At 39.3% G+C, this 16352-nt stretch overlaps 1 protein-coding gene across 2 annotated transcripts in view; it reads left to right on the forward strand.

Moving 5' to 3' along the window:
- CFAP300 (cilia and flagella associated protein 300) overlaps positions 1–15367 on the forward strand; it is a 36149-nt gene extending 20782 nt beyond the window's left edge. Inside the window, exons 5-7 of one of the 2 annotated variants that reach the window (XM_011761599.3) lie at positions 7992–8164; positions 13974–14040; positions 14716–15367. In XM_011761599.3, coding sequence (XP_011759901.1) covers positions 7992–8164; positions 13974–14040; positions 14716–14844 — 369 coding nt within the window. In that variant the 3' untranslated portion in view covers positions 14845–15367. The remainder of the gene's footprint in view (positions 1–7991; positions 8165–13973; positions 14041–14715) is intronic. The other variant, XM_011761597.2, reaches the window with a different exon arrangement.
- Positions 15368–16352: the final 985 nt, after the last annotated feature.

Consider the following 16352-nt stretch of genomic DNA (forward strand, 5'->3'; position numbering starts at 1 on the left):
TGGCAAGCTGAGGTGGGAGGATTGCTTGAGCCCAGGAGTTTGAGACTGCTGTGAGCTATGATTGTGCCGCTGCACCCCAGTTTGGGCAACAGAGTGAGACCTTGTCTCTATAAAACAGAAAAAAGAAATGTATTATTGATATTATCATTGTTACAATTATTGAGAGTATTAAAATAGTTAAAAATGAGGGTTTTCATGTCAAATAGCCATATGTTCAAATCCTGCCTTTGTCACTTAATAACTGATGCTTAACCTCTCTAAGCCTCAGTTTCTTCATCTATAAAGTAGGCATAATGTGAGATTTCTGTGAGATAATGTACTTACTCTGCTTAGCATAATGGCTGGCGCTTAATAAGTTTTCCATAATATTAACAACTTCTATTAATTACTATTGTTATTATTGTCCTCAAGAGAGAAGGAAGACATACAAGTCAGATGTATTGCAAATCCAGATAGCAATGAACTAGGGAAGCTACTGATCCATCATTCCAGACACAGGAATCTTGTCTGTAGGGGAAAGGGAGACATCCAACCAGGCAATACCTAAAAGAACTCATTAACAGTTAAGAAGAAAATAAAATTAACTTGCTGAGAATACCCAAACACACACAACTGAATGAGACTACATATAGTTTGCTCTTAGGTAAATGAAGTATATCTAACATGAGATAATATAAATAATATATGTGGCCGGACGTGGTGGCACACGCCTGTAATCCCAACACTTTGGGAAGCCAAGGTGGGTAGATCACCTGAGGTCAGGAGTTCAAGACCAGTCTAGCCAATATGGCGAAACCCTGTCTCTACTAAAAATACAAAAATTAGCCAGGTGTGGTGGTGGGCACCCATAATCCCAGCTACTCGAGAGGCTGAGGCACAAGAATTCGTTGAATCCAGGAAGCAGAGGTTGCGGTGAGCCAAGATCACACCACTGCACTCCAGCCTGGGTGAAAGAGCAAGACTTCGTCTCAAAAGAAAAAAATTAAACAAAACAAAACAAAAAATACTATACAATAGGGGTCTGATATTAATTTCTACTTCTTCTTACCAAGGATTGGAAATTACTATTTAGGAAATGTTTGGTCTGGGTTTCCCTCCTTTTGGATACTACTGTCAACTCTTGTCTCTCACACTTCTTCTCTGGCATAAGGGTCTAAAGACCCTTACCTCTAATGTTAGATAATTCACTGTCACTTCTAAGAAAGAGTATCATCAGTGGATATTTTTTTAAAAAGAAGGATTAGTTTTCCAACAGAATACTCTGCAAAACTGCTTGCTGTCTATCTTATTTATTGCCATGAATAGCACCTCTATTCATGAAATGCTGGAGCTCAGTGTTTTTCTACTAGTTGCCTGTATGGCTTGCTCTTGGGTTCATTGCTACTCTGTGGCAACAGGGAGGAAAGGTTTTTAACTTGGTTGCTTTATGGCTAATAAAAAAAAAACACTAACATCCAGCTTCAGCCTGAACTAAAAAGCGTCCCCCATTGTGCAGCACTACAGATTCTATTGGCTCACTGTAATGTAAGTACTAATAACCACTTTCCTGACTGTGGCTCAGAAGTTTGACCTACTGTCTAAGAGCTACATTGCTGAAGAGATCTGTATGTGAATGGAGATGGAGAAAAGCCATAGAATATTATGTTTTCACATTCATTCCAAAAATTTTTTTAAATTATTATATTTTTTTAAATTACACAGCCAAGCCGGGCATGGTGGCTCATGCTTGTAATCCCAGCACTTTGGGAGGCAGAGGCGGGTGGATCACCTGAGACCAGGAGTATGAGACTAGCCTGGCCAACATGATGAAAACCCATCTCTATTAAAAATACAAAAATTAGCCAGGCAAGGTGGCACGTGCCTGTAATCCCAACTACTAGGGAGGCTGAGGCAAGAGAATCGCTTGAACCCAGGAGGCAGAGGTTGCAGTGAGCTGAGATTGCACCACTGCTTTCCAGCCTGGGCGACAGAGCGAGACTCTGTCTAAAAAAAGAAAAAAAATTAGCTGGTCATGGTGTCGTATACCTGTAGTCTTAGCTACTTGGGAGGCTGAGGTGGGAGGATTGCTTGAACTCAGGAAGTTGGGCTGCAGTGAGCCAAGATGGCACCATTGCACTCCAGCCTGAGTGACAGAGTGGGACCCTGTCTTCTCCACCCCCCAATAATTGCACAGCCTAATCAGTTCAATATATGAGAGTATTCGTGTAAGAAATGTGTTAACTATTCATTCCTAAGTACTTTATTCACCTTTCTCTTAAGTCACATCTTCAGATAGTTGCAAACATGGGCCGCAATAACACATTATTTTCTTACAGAGGGAGGGAGGGAAGGAGAGAGGAAGGAAGGAAGTGGAGATGTGTAAGTGTTACCTGTGGCACACCCAGAGAGCAATTAAGTATGGACTGCTTTCCCTTACCTATATTTTCCTAGACATATCCAACCTTGGTTTTCATCAAGGCATTATAAATAAACTGTGTATGGACACCATAGAGTTGAGTTTTTTAAATACTTCTTATATGCAATGACCTGTGGTAAGTTTTCTGTAGAGATTGTAAATGAGCTTAATCAATTTTCATAATTAAGTGCACTTTCTACTAGACACTGATTGTTGTATAATTCATTGTATTTTCTTTTTTCCCTTGTATGGTAGTGTTAAGCATAAGGTACAATTTTGATAGCCTTTCTCCATCTAGAGTTCCTTTCTGTTTGTTTGTTTATTTATTTTTTTCTCTATTTTGTTTATTTGTGCTCTGGTATTTATTATTTCCTTATACTAACTTTAGGTTTGTTCTTGCTTTTTTAGTTTCTTGAGGTGCATCATTAGATTATTTGAAGTCTTTGTACTTTTATTATGTAGGCATTTATTGCTGTAAAATTCTCTTTTAGCACGCTTTTGCTATATTCCATAGGCATGGGTATATTATATTTCTATTTTTATTTGTTCAAGAAAGTTTAAATTTTTCTTCTGAATTTGTTCATTGACTCATTGGTCATTCAGGAGTGTGTTGTTGGTTCTCATGTATTTGTATAGTTTCTAAAATTCCTTTTGTTATTGATTTCTCATTTTATTCCACTGTGGTATGAGAAGATAGTTGGTATGTTTTCAATTTTTTAAGTGTGTTGAGACTTGTTTTGTTAATCAACATATGGTCTATCCTGAAGAATGTTCCATGTGCTGATGAGAATAGATATTCTGCAGCTGTTGGATAAAATGTTCTGTAGATGTCTATTTGGTCTAAAGTGCAGCTTAATCCAGTGTTTCTTTATGAATTTTCTGTCTAGATGATCTGTCTAATGTGGAGAGTGAGGTGTTGAATTTCCCAACTATTACTGTATTAGAGTCTATCTCTTCTGTTAGCTCTAATAATATTTGCTTTATATATTTATGTCTGCTGGTGTTGGATGCATATATATTAAGAATAGTATATCCTCTGACTGAATTGACCCCATCAGCATTATATAATGACTTTCTTTGTCCCTTTTTACTGTTTTATTTACAGGTCAAGTGAGTTTGCTATGGGCAACATAGTTGGATCATGCTTTTTGTTTTTTAGATCCACTCAGCCAGTTTACACATTTTAAGTGAAAAATTTAGTCTGTTTATATTCAAGGTTATTATTGATATGTGAGGACATACTTCTGTCATTTTGTTAATTTTTTTGGTTATTTTGTATATCTTTTGTTCCTTTTTCTCTTTTTGTTTATCTTTGTGGTTTGGTGGTTTTCTGCAGTGGTAATATTTTAATCTTTTCTGTGTTTTCAAATTTTGCTTTCAGTTATAGGTCTCCCTTAACCATTTCTTACAGGGCAGGCCTAGTGATGATAAATTCCCTCCATTTTTACTTGTCTAGGAAATACTTTCTCTTTCATTTATGAAGGATAATTTTGCTGGGTATAGTATTTTTGGCTGCCATTTTTTTTCTTTGTTTTCTCTCTCAGCACTTTGAATCATCTCATCCTCTACTGGCCTGTAAGGTTTCTTCTGAGAAATCCATTGTGAGTCTATTGAGGGTTTCCTTATATGTGACTAGACACTTTTCTCTTGCTGTTTTTAGAATTCCTTTTCTTTAACTTTTGATGGTCTGATGATAATGTGCCTTCAAGAAGACATTTTTGGGTTGTACTTATTTGGGGATCTTTAAGGTTCCTGTATCTGGTCATCTAAATCTCTTGTTAGAATTGAAAAGTTTTCGGCTATTATTTTGTTAAATAGATTTTTTTAAATGCCTTTGGGCTTCTCTTCACCTTCTGGAACACCCATAATTCAAAACTGTGTTTGCTTTATGGTATCCTATATGTCATGTAGGCTTTGTTCGTTCTTTTTCTCTTTTTTTTGTCTGACTGGGTTACTTCAAAAGACCCGTCTTCAAGTTCTGAAACAATTTCTTTGGCTTTATGTAGTCTATTGTTGAAATTCTCAATTGAATCTTTTATTTCACTCATTGAATTATTCAGTTCTAGGATTTCTGTTTGGTGCTTTTTAATGATATCTATCTTTTTGGTGAATTTCTCATTCATATCCTGAATTGTTTTTCTGATTTCTTGGTATCCTTTATCTGTGCTTTCTTGTATCTCACTGAGCTTCTTTAATATCATTAATTTTTTGAGATAATTTTTTTTTCAGGACTAGAGACAGAGTTTCACCATGTTGCCCAGGCTGGTCTTAAACTCTTGGGCTCAAGCGATCCACCCACCTCAGCCTCCTAAAGTTTTGGGATTGCAGGTGTGAGATACCGTGCCCGGACAAGTCATTATTTCGAATTTTTTTCTTATAGCTCATAAATTTATTTTTAATTAAATCTGTTGCTGGGGAATTATTGTGCTCCTTTGGAGGTGTCATCTTTCTTGCTTTTTCATATTTCTTGTGTCCTTATATTAATATCTGTGCATCTAGTTTAACAGTCACTTCTTTGAATTTATTGGATTGGCTTTTTAGGAGAAAACTTTTTCCCGAAAATGTACTTGTGGTGTTGATTGGGTAGAGCACTTTGGTTCTAATTCTGGGTGCAAGCAGTAGTGTAGTCTCCATATGATTTATTCAGGTGTACTCAGCATCACTGGTGTCTGTGGTTTCCTCAGTGGCTTAGGTTGCAATTGTTAGTAGAGGCTGGGGTGAAGTTTTGCTGGGGACAGGTAGGCCAGTTCTTGGGTCCCAGTAGTGGCAGCAGCTGGCCAAAGCACACCTGTCCTTGGGCCCCTGAGCAGTGTAGGCAGGCAGTGGTGTTAGCAGGTCCAAGCAGGCTGACTCTTGGGCCTCCAGGCAGCTTGCTCATGTGCCAGCAGTGTTAGTGGTGGGCTGGGTATGTGGATGTGTGTTTGGGTCCCCAGTCAGTGTGCATTAAATGGATGATGGCTGTAGCAGTGGTGGGACAACCTTTGGATTCCCAAGCAGTACACACTTATATTAGCAGTGGCTGTGACATGCTAGGCAGGCCAGTCCCCAGGCCCCCAGGGAGCAAGTATGCTATGGTGGTGGCCAGTTGAATGGGCGTGTGCTCAGGTCCCCGAGAGGAGTACACAAGTGTCAGCAGTGGTGGATGGGACAGGGCAAACCCCAGAGTCCTGGGTGTGCTTGGGCACTGGATGGGGGACAGTGCCAGGCCAGACGGGCTGTCCTCAGGTCCCCCAGTGGTGCATACAGATGCAGCCTCTTGTGAGTTGGGCAGGGTGATCCTCAAGCCCCCTAGCAAAGTGCTCAGATGGCAGCAGCAGTGGCAATGAGTGGAGAGAGCTCATCCGTGGCCCTGCTGCAGGGCTTTGGGGTGGGGCTACCGTCAGTGGCTGCAGCCACTGGCAGGTGGCTCTCGGGTTCTGGAGAACATACATTTCAGCTCCCAGTAATAGTGGCCATGGCAGTAGTGGCAGCAACAGTAGGGAGAGCCAGTCTTCAGGGCACATGCAAGCATGTAGCGGCCCTGCTACCAAGGGAATGGGGAGTACAAGGTTGCTGCCAGTGGCATATGCTTCAGGCCCTCAGCTGTGGGTGGGAGACCCCATCTTCAGGGAGCATGCAAGTGCATGGTAGACCTGCTGCTGGTGGTGGCAAGGTTGCTATCAGCAACAGCAGCCCCAGGTAAGTGGGTTTCAGGTTCTGGGGAGCACACACTTTGTCTCCCTTTGTCTCAAGGACAGCCTCGTCAGTGTGCTGCATTACTCATTCCCCGGGGTAAAAGACACCATGCAGAATCCAGGTGGACATTTGGGGATGTCATTGGGGATCTAGGGATGTGGAAATGCAGGGACTGTTGGGCCCCAAGGAAGGATGCAGTCTGGTAGGAGTTGGACTCTCAAAATGGTGCCATCCTGCAGCTCCTTAGGACTTGGAGGTGGAGGGGGGGGTTGTGGGAGCCAGCATGAGCTCCTCTCTGGAGCAGTACCATTGTGTGGTCTCCAGGCAGCATGCTATTAGTAGTCTCAGGGCCCATGAGGGTTGAGGAGCTCTCCCATGGTGAGGATTGCAGAGGTCCACAGTAGAAATGTGGACTGCTAGGGGTCTTTCACTTACCATTTCCCTGCATTGGGAAGCCTCTCCAGACTCCCAGCCAATCCCAGCTCCTTCTGTGTCTGTGTGTTTCCTGTTACCTCTCTGTTGAATTCCAGTGTTCTCTCTTAGACTCTGTCTTTGAAGTGTGATTATCTACTTGCTATTTTGGTTCTACTTTGTTCATAACGTGAGTGCCAGATGCCTCTAGTCAACCATCTTGACATCCCTCCTATCTAAAGTTGTTTATATGTATTTATTTTTTTTCCATTTTATTTCTTGACCATAGTTTTTTTGTCCTTTATTATTTGGGTCTTATTATATCTATATTTTATTTTTAGCTATTTCACATGCTTTTTTTTTTTTTTTTGCTCTGTCACCCAGGCTGGAGTGCAGTGTGCAGTCATGGCTCACTGCCGCTTCAATCATCTTCTGAGCTCAAGCAATCCTCCCACCTCAACCTCCTCATTCACTAGGGCTACAGGCATTCACCACCACATCCAGCTTATTTTAGGTTGGGGGTTACTAGAGATGAGGTCTCACTATGTTGTTCAGGCTGGACTCAAGCTCCTGGCCTCAAGCGATCCTCCTGCCATGGCCTCCCAAAGTGCTGGGATTATAGGCATGAACCACTGTGCCCAGCCTTCACATTCTTTTTTTAAAATAGGGAGGCTGAGGTAAGAAGATCACTTGAGTCCAGGAGTTTGACACCAGCCTGGGCAACATAGTGAGACTCCATCTCTAAAAAAAGAAAAAATAAACAAAGCAGGTAAGATATAAACAATCCAATGGAAGAAATATATTTCTTACATTGGTCACCTTTTTATGCCCACTACAATCAATAAATGAATCAGTGGTCTGTATTTCCCAATGGCATAAGAAAATCCCCTACATCATATCTAGTTTTTCTGCTCTCTGTATGAGGTAGCAAGACCTCAGAGGGGCAAGAGTCAATGTCAATAGGTGATGTGTGAAGTGATCTTACTAGAGAGCAGGAAAGCGAGAGCTGGATATGAGGCTCCAGCACCTGAAAGTTTCAAAAAGGAGTACTTGTGGGATTAAGACCAATACTCATCCAAACTCCATAAGAGGAGAGAGCTTAGAACATGACCATTTAGTCTCTGGGTAGAAGCCAAGGCAGGAGACCTTATGGGATGGAGAAGTGTTCTCATTTATTTATGCTCCTATTTATTTCCAAATAAGATTTGAGGTGACATAACACTAAAACAATTACTAAAAATATCAACTAGAATAAAGACATAAAGTGGAAGGAGGGAAGACTTAGCCACTGTGTTTTAAATTTTGATTTGTTCTTTTCATTGATTGTCAGTTCCTAATGATAAAATAGAGGCAAATAAATGCAGATTACAGGTTACTCTCTTCAGTTGACTCAAGATTAGTTCTTAAAATAGGTGTAAGATTATTTTTAAGTATATGAAATGAAACCTTTGAAAACATAAAAGTTAAAACCTTGAGTTATGTTACATTAAGATGAATTTTATCATCTTAGGTTTTGCTAGTGGAAGACTCAGAAAAATATGAAATATTCAGCCAACCAGATAGAGAAGAGTTCCTGTTTTGTCTTTTCAAACATCTTTGCCTTGGTGGAGCCCTTTGTCAATATGAAGATGTGATTAGCCCATATCTGGAAACAGCAAAGCTTATCTATAAGGATCTAGTGAGGTAATATTGCTAGATCACAATATGTAAATCTCTAGTTAATAGAATAAATTATTTGTTTAACCATGATGGAATTACACAACATCATTCAGTGGTCATATTAACAACCAAAGCATGTAAAAAGCACTACCCTCACCTCCCCCTCATAACCTTCCCCCTCTCGTCCAGAATAGAAAGATTTCTGGTTTTCTCTCTTATTTAGTTCTCAGTCCTCTCATTCTTCCTCTACCTCTTCTGCTTTTTTCCTTATTCAGACCTGTTACCAACTGCCATCTTCCAAGCTTTCTTTTTTTTCTTACCAAGCCTCCTTTTAAATCTGAAGGGAACACAAGAGATCCCTCCAGATGTTTAAGTTTGCTTAACTAATAGTAAAAACAATTATTACCTTTGTTCCAAAGAAGTGAAAGAATTTTCACGTAGGTGTAATATTTACCTTTTCAAATTAATCCCAGTGCTATACAGTTTGAGGTACTTTGGTAGCATTTTTCTTTTTGAAGATCTAATGAGAATTAAAACCTTACAAATTTCTTGTTTGTACCTTTCTTTTAACTGAAGTGGATGTTCTTTGGTAAAGTTTTTCAGTTATGAAGATATTGGATCATCTTAATAGGCAAAACAACAGAGAGTAAAGGGTCTTAAAAGTTAGTTATATAATTTTACTTTCATAGGAGAAAACCAGAATTAGCTTCTCATTACACTCATAATTGTTAATTTACTTATACTCAACACTTTAATTCTCATATCCATTCCTTGTGTCATATAGCTATACAGCAAACTGCATAATTTAGTTATTTATTCAATTAATTTATTATATGGTTTTAAAAACAGAAAAATGTTTCTATAATCTCCCTATGATTTTAATGAACAAGTTATTGTCAACACATACAGATTATTGGACAAAGAAATGTTAGAAACAATTTCAGAAAAAGCATGTACATACCTATTAATACATCAAACATACTGTCCTAATTATTTGAAGTTCATGTAAACCTGCTAGTCTGCTTCTAGCACTCCCTGAAGATACTACTCTGTATACCCTACACACACACACACACACGCACTCATGCACGCACACACATACTACTACCACTACCACCACAACGTGTTGTACCCCATCAGCCACATGAACTTGTGGAATTCCTCACTACTGTGTGCTATGAAGGAGGAGATTGTGTTGGAGATATTTGGAGTAGAAATAAGTTTAGAACCTACACATTGAAGAAACTGCTATTTTTCCCAACATTCCCTTCCCCAGATTCTCATCTGCAATTCTCTTCTACATTTTTAGATGCTAAGAAAAAGTATGACTGCTTTACAGTGTCTGACCTGCCGTTGCAAATAAACGTTATTGCCAATCCATTCTAGCACAGTCCATCCCTTATGTTTGTACATGTTGGGAGCACACTACAGAGTGTGATTTTAGGAGTCTCTAACTCAAACAAAAGGGTAAAAATGTTATTAAAATATTTTTGTCCTCATCCATTATAACAGGTCCTATAAAACACACCTTTTATTTTTTTAATTTTATTTATTTATTTTTTGAGACAGAGTCTGTCACCCAGGCCAGATTGGAGTACAGTGGCACGATCTCAGCTTACTGCCACCTCCACCTCCTGGGTTCAAGGGATTCTCCTGCCTCAGTCTCCCAAGTAGCTGGGACTACAGGCTTGAGCCACCATGCCTGGCTAATTTATTTATTTTTCATAGAGATGGGGTTTCACCTTGTTGGCCAGGCTGGTCTCAAACACCCGACCTCGGGTGATCTTCCCGCCTCGGCCTCCCAAAGTGCTGGGATCACAGGCGCGAGCCACTGCACCTGGCCAAAATATACCTTTTTAATGTTTTTAAAAATGTTTTCCTTAAAAAGATTGAGATTTCTTTAAACCAAATAAGCAATACTTTAGAACCACCCATTTTGTTAAAGAGTAAATGATCAATTGTTTTATTACGTTTCAAAAATGTATATGCAGAAATGTACATAGTTAATAATGGTGCCTGTGTCTTTTCTGCTTTAGACATTAGACACATGCTCTTGTCAAAGTTTCAGGAGAGTTCCCCAAGCCATGTATCCACCCCAGATGTGAAATTTTATTATTTGAACTGAGAAGTTTAGATTAGGCCCTTCAGATACTAGTTAAGCAGTAGGTCCTTGTTTTTTCTATTTTATTTATTTATTTTTTATTTATTTTTTTGAGATGGAGTCTTGCTTGTCACCCAGGCTGGAGTGCAGTGGCACGATCTCGGCTCAGTGCAACCTCCGCCTCCTGGGTTCATGCCATTCTCCTGCCTCAGCCTCCCAAGTAGCTGGGACTACAGGCACCCGCCACCACGCCTGGCTAATTTTTTGTATTTTTAGTAGAGACAGGGTTTCACCGTGTTAGCCAGGACGGTCTCGATCTCCTGACCTTGTGATATGCCTGCCTCGACCTCCCAAAGTGCTGGGATTATAGGCATGAGCCACCGTGCCCGGCCTGTTTTATTTATTTTTTATCGTTTTGGTTTTTTTGGTTTTTTTTGAGACAGGGTCTCACTCTGTTGCCCAGGCTGGAGTACAGTGGCACAATCTCAACTCACTGAAACCCCTGCCTCCTAGGCTCAGGTAATCCTCCCACCTTACCTTAGCCTCCCCAATAGCTAGGATCACAAGCACGCACCACTACACCTGACTAAGTTTTTCATATTTTTTGTACAGATGGGGTTTCACCATATTACCCAGGCTGGTCTTGAACTTCTGGACTCAGGTGATCCACCTGCCTCAGCCTCCCAAAGTGCTGGGATTACAGGTGTGAACCACTGTGCCCAGCCAGGTCCTTGTTTTTTAAAATGTGCAGTTACTTAGAATAGTCTGGACACCCTGGAGTTTAGAGTCAATATGGGACTGATCCTCAGAAATAATCGCAAATGACATTGACAAGAAACAACTATATTATGTCCAAACCATTAATATAATTACACTTTTTAAAAATATTATATAGAAATTATGTTCCAGTATCCTTAAAAACCATGCTTATCAGAGGATGGAGTTAGTGATGGATAAAGATCTGATATAATGCAATTATTAGTAGACCACCACAGAGCACTAATCAATATCACTTTATATTTCCTTTTCATTTTTTCTTAAGAGATATAGGACAGATGATAACTGTACTTTCTTGCTAGGCCTATAAAAAATTAGACAAATTATTTTAGAGATATTTTAAAGTAATACTAATGTAGGATCGGAGGTAATAGAATAGTATGATTTCTTTCTATTAGTAACTAACTTCTAATAATGTACAAATGGTAGTTTCTTTCTAAAACAATATTTTTGTTTTTGTTTTTGTTTTTTTTGAGATGGAGTCTCACTCTATTGCCCAGGCTGGAATGCAGTGGTGCAGTCTCAGCTCACTGCAACCTCTGCCTACTGAGTTCAAGCGATTCTTGTGCCTCAGCTTCCCCAGTAGCTGGGACTACAGGCACATGCCACCACGGCCCAGCTAATTTTTGTATTTTTAGTGGAGACGAGGTTTCACCATGGTGGCCAGGCTGGTCTGGAGCTCCTAACCTCAGGCGATCTGCCCACCTTGGCCACCCAAAGTGCTGAGATTACAGGTGTGAGCCACCACATCCGGCCGATATACTTGTGGTACATGTTTATATGTGTTAAGTAATTGTTCTAGTATCAAATACTAAATTTTCCCCTAAACTGATTTGATAAGCACTTTTACGAAGTTTTTTCTTTCCTCAGATTTTCAAACTGGAAATAATTTATGTATAGTAAAATGAACAAATCATAAATATACATAAAATTTGGTGAATATGTATGTTTATACCATATAACCACCCACAGATAAATGTTTATAATGAGATATAAATAGATATGTTCTTTATATCGATCTAGGTGATTATATAGGTGTATGCAAGTATTTTATATATAGTGGTTATAGTCATCCCTTGGGTAAGCACAAAAACTTAAAAGTATTATTCAACTTTTAAGCAGTATGTTAAGCAATAGAGAAAACAAAAGAAAATGAACTTGACCTATGTCATAGAAATATTTGGAAATCAATTTAATCCTGGGTTGAAGTCTAAATGAAATACCTAGTAGAGATGAAAACCACCTAAGATTCTTGAACCCTGAAATGGCAATGGCTGATCATCCCCAAAAGGTGCACAAGCTCAAACATACATACACACACACCGCTCAAACTGAGTCTTCCTTTTTCGTCCTCCTCCTCCTTCTTCTCTCCCTCTCCCAATTACCTTTACATGTGTAGTAGAGGGAGAAGCAGTACTTTCACCTAAAAAAGTAGAGAAGAGGGTATCTTCCTTCACATTTTACCTATACATGTCACACATTAATAATACCTTTGATACATATGTGTTAAATATTTATAGAGTGTATAGGTCTGGGATAAGCAGCTGAGGTGTAGCAGAAAGATTATTGGACTCTGAGTCACCTGTATTCTATTCCCAGAAATACCACTTTTATTTAGTTTATCTTAGTTATATCATTTAACTTCTTTAGTTATATTGTCCATAAAATTGGCAAAATAATGCCTACCTCAATGAATTGTGTGATCTTTAAATGAGGTAATGTATATAAAGGTATTTTGGAGGCTGGTTGCAGTGGCCGTCACCTGTAATCCCAGCACTTTGGGAGGCGAAGGCAGAAGGATCTCTTGAGGCCAGGGTTTCAAGGCCAGCTTGGGCAATATAGCAAGACTTTGTCTCTACAAAAATGAAAAATAATAAAAAGTTTAAAATTGTGTAAAAAATGTTTTACAAACTGTAAAGCATTAGAAAGTGTGTGTATATTTATTTATATATGTAACAAATTTTAAATATATATCTGTAGCTTATTTTCTCAATCCTTAGTTTGCTTTCTCACTACATATTGCCACAGGAAATCTTTTGTGGGGAGAATAACTGAAGGAAAGCTACTGAGAAAAAATTATTTTTAATATGATATAACTTAGCAATATATAATTTAACAAATAGCTGTTTGGGTTTTTGTTTTTGTTTTTATTTTTGTTTTGAGATGGAGTTTCGCTCTTGTTGCACACACTGGAGTGCAATGGTGCAATCTTGGCTCACCGCAACCTCCGCCTCTCGGGTTCAAGCGATTCTCCTGCTTCGGCCTCCCGAGTACCTGGGATTACAGGCTAAGTTTTTGTATTTTTAGTAGAGACAGGGTTTCACCATGTTGGTTGGGCTGGTCTCGAACTCCCGACCTGAGGTGATCCGCCCGCCTAGGCCTCCCAAAGTGCTGAGATTACAGGCTTGAGCCACTGTGACGGGCCAACAAATAGTTCTTGTATACATTATCTCATTTGATTTTCATATACTAAAAGGAACATATTATTCCCAATTTACATATGAGAAAATTGAGGTTCAGAAAGGTTAATCTTACTCAAAGTGAAAGAACAGGTCAGTGGCAGAACTAGCATTTGTATTTACACTGTTTAAGTCTTCAGTCTAGCATGCTTTTATCTACCCGATATGGTTGTCTACACTTCAGTCTGATTTTTACGAATCCTCATTTGTCCAATAATTGTCTCTGTAGCCTGTGAAGGTAATTTCATCATCTGAGTCTCAGACTGACTTTAAACCTTCTAACTGTAAGATTCAATTTTCTGCTATTTCAATTCAGTTGACCTTGCCCATTCTTGGTTGAAGCCTCTGATGCCATTTCTTCAAACCACTTAGTTGGATAGTATGTATTTCCATGTTCTATATGAATAAGAATATGTAAATACTAAAAGGGATCATTACTTAAATGTATACGCCAATGCCTATTATGTGTTAAAAGCACCTTTTCTTCCTTTTTTAGTGTTCGAAAGAATCCTCAAACCAAGAAAATACAAATTACCTCTTCTGTCTTTAAAGTTTCAGCCTATGTAAGTGTGAGAGAACTTTTGCAACCAAAGAATTTAATTACTTTTTGTTAATACAGTTGTTACAACTGGAGTTAACAATTAGGACAATGTTATGCCTAGGAGAAAAGACAATGTTATTTAGAGTTTTGTTAAAATTAAAAGTTGATAGAATATGCTTTTGTTTGGAGAACAGTTTGAACTTTCTTCCCTGGCTTCCTTTCTGTCATCTGTATCTAATAAAATTGCCTGCTTATTTTAGAGCTAAATCTGTGACTCAGATGGAGTAGAACACAGTTCTCTTAGTCTGTCAAACCATCATTTATAGGGCAGATAAATAAGAATGCCCTAAATGTTGACGGGTGCGGTGGCTCACTCCTGTGATCCCAGCACTTTGGGAGGCCGAGGTGGGTGGAACAGGAGGTCAGGAGATTGAGACAATCCGGGCTAGCACGGTGAAACCCCGTCTCTACTAAAAATACAAAAAATTAGCCGAGCGTGGCGGCACACGCCTGTAATCCCAGCTACTTGGGAGGCTGAGGCAGGAGAATCGCTTGAACCCAGGTGGCAGAGGTTGCAGTGAGCTGAGATGGTGCCACTGCACTCCAACCTGGGTGACAGAGCAAGACTCTGTCTCAAAATAAATAAATAAATAAAATAAAAATAATAATAATAATAATTTAGGTTTGTCTTTTTCAGGATTCTGCTGGTATGTGCTATCCTTCATCAAAGAATCATGAACAGACATTTTCTTACTTTATTGTGGATCCTATCAGGCGTCATCTTCATGTTTTATACCACTGTTATGGTGTGGGAGACATGTCTTAATGCTCTTTCAAATTATGTACCTCTACTATTTTTTATTTATCATTTTTCTCTTTTAATACTAATAGATAAACATTTACTTTGCAAATTAATTCAAGAAAAATGTAAGGAACCTACTTAGAGCAGAAGAAAGCAAACACCAAGATATCTTTTTAAAAATTTGTGTGGAATACTAACCGGGGATCAAATTTCATCCCTAATAAAATCTATACCAAAAAAATTGTGGAATTTTTACAAAAAGTTACAAGGAATTCCTTGTAACTAGAAATCTAGTTCTAATTTGCATTGTGATTCAAGTGAATCCTCAATTTTCCACGTATTTTAATTTATAAGCTAATTAATTCTGGATTGCAAATGCAGCAGAAAACTAAACATTTCTACTACTGATCATTAATATAAATTGTTAGTTTATTTAACTTGTTTCATTTAATTACATTTCTTCATTGCACAAACGTTTACATCTCTAAAGCTAGGAAAAGCATAACAATTCTTTTGCTTTATTTGTTCCACTTAAAAGCCTCAATAAAAAAATAGTGTTCTGGGCCTTGGCACGGTGGCTCATGCCTGTAATCTCAGCACTTTGGGAGGTCAAGGCGGGCAGATTACGAGGTCAAGAGATCGAGACAATCCTGGCCAACATGGTGAAACTCCGTCTCTACCAAAAGTGCAAAAATTATCTGGGTGTGGTGGCGCATGTCTGTAGTCCCAGATACTCAGGAGGCTGAGGCAAGAGAATCACTTGAACCCGGGAAACGGAGGTTGCACTGAGCCGAGGTTGCACCACTGCACTCTAGCCTGGCAACAGAACAAGACTCCATCTCAAAAAAAAAAAAAAAGAAGGCCGGGCGCGGTGGCTCAAGCCTGTAATCCCAGCACTTTGGGAGGCCGAGACGGGCGGATCACTAGGTCAGGAGATCGAGACCATCCTGGCGAACACGGTGAAACCCCGTCTCTACTAAAAAATACAAAAAACTAGCCGGGCGAGGCGGCGGGCGCCTGTAGTCCCAGCTACTTGGGAGGCTGAGGCAGGAGAATGGCGTAAACCCGGGGGGCGGAGCTTGCAGTGAGCTGAGATCCGGCCACTGCACTCCAGCCCGGGCGACAGAGCCAGACTCCGTCTCAAAAAAAAAAAAAAAAAAAAAAAAAGAAAAAGGTTCTGAAAGTAGTCGTAAACTCTTTTATCACATAATAAATTAAGGCTGCAGCTGTCCCACAGCTAATACAAGAGCTACATGTAAACAGAGAAAGTTGGCCTGATGGTATTAGTAGGCTGTTCAAACAGTGAGAGCCAGGTTATCTTAGTACTGTTCCTTATTTCATTCATAGAATGAATGTATAACCTAGTTTTGTTTTTTTTTTTTTCTTGATGGCAAAAATCATTGATGTATATCCCATGGGTCATGGGAAGCCTGTAAGAAATGTTGAGGTTTTGAGGAGGAGCAAGTTTGAAAGATGTGTTTCTGTGTTGTGGGATAAAGATGATTATCTTGGACTTGAACCTGGATTTGAAT

The sequence above is a fragment of the Macaca nemestrina genome, chromosome 12 (genome assembly GCF_043159975.1).
Source record: "Macaca nemestrina isolate mMacNem1 chromosome 12, mMacNem.hap1, whole genome shotgun sequence".
NCBI classification, from domain to species: domain Eukaryota; kingdom Metazoa; phylum Chordata; class Mammalia; order Primates; family Cercopithecidae; genus Macaca; species Macaca nemestrina.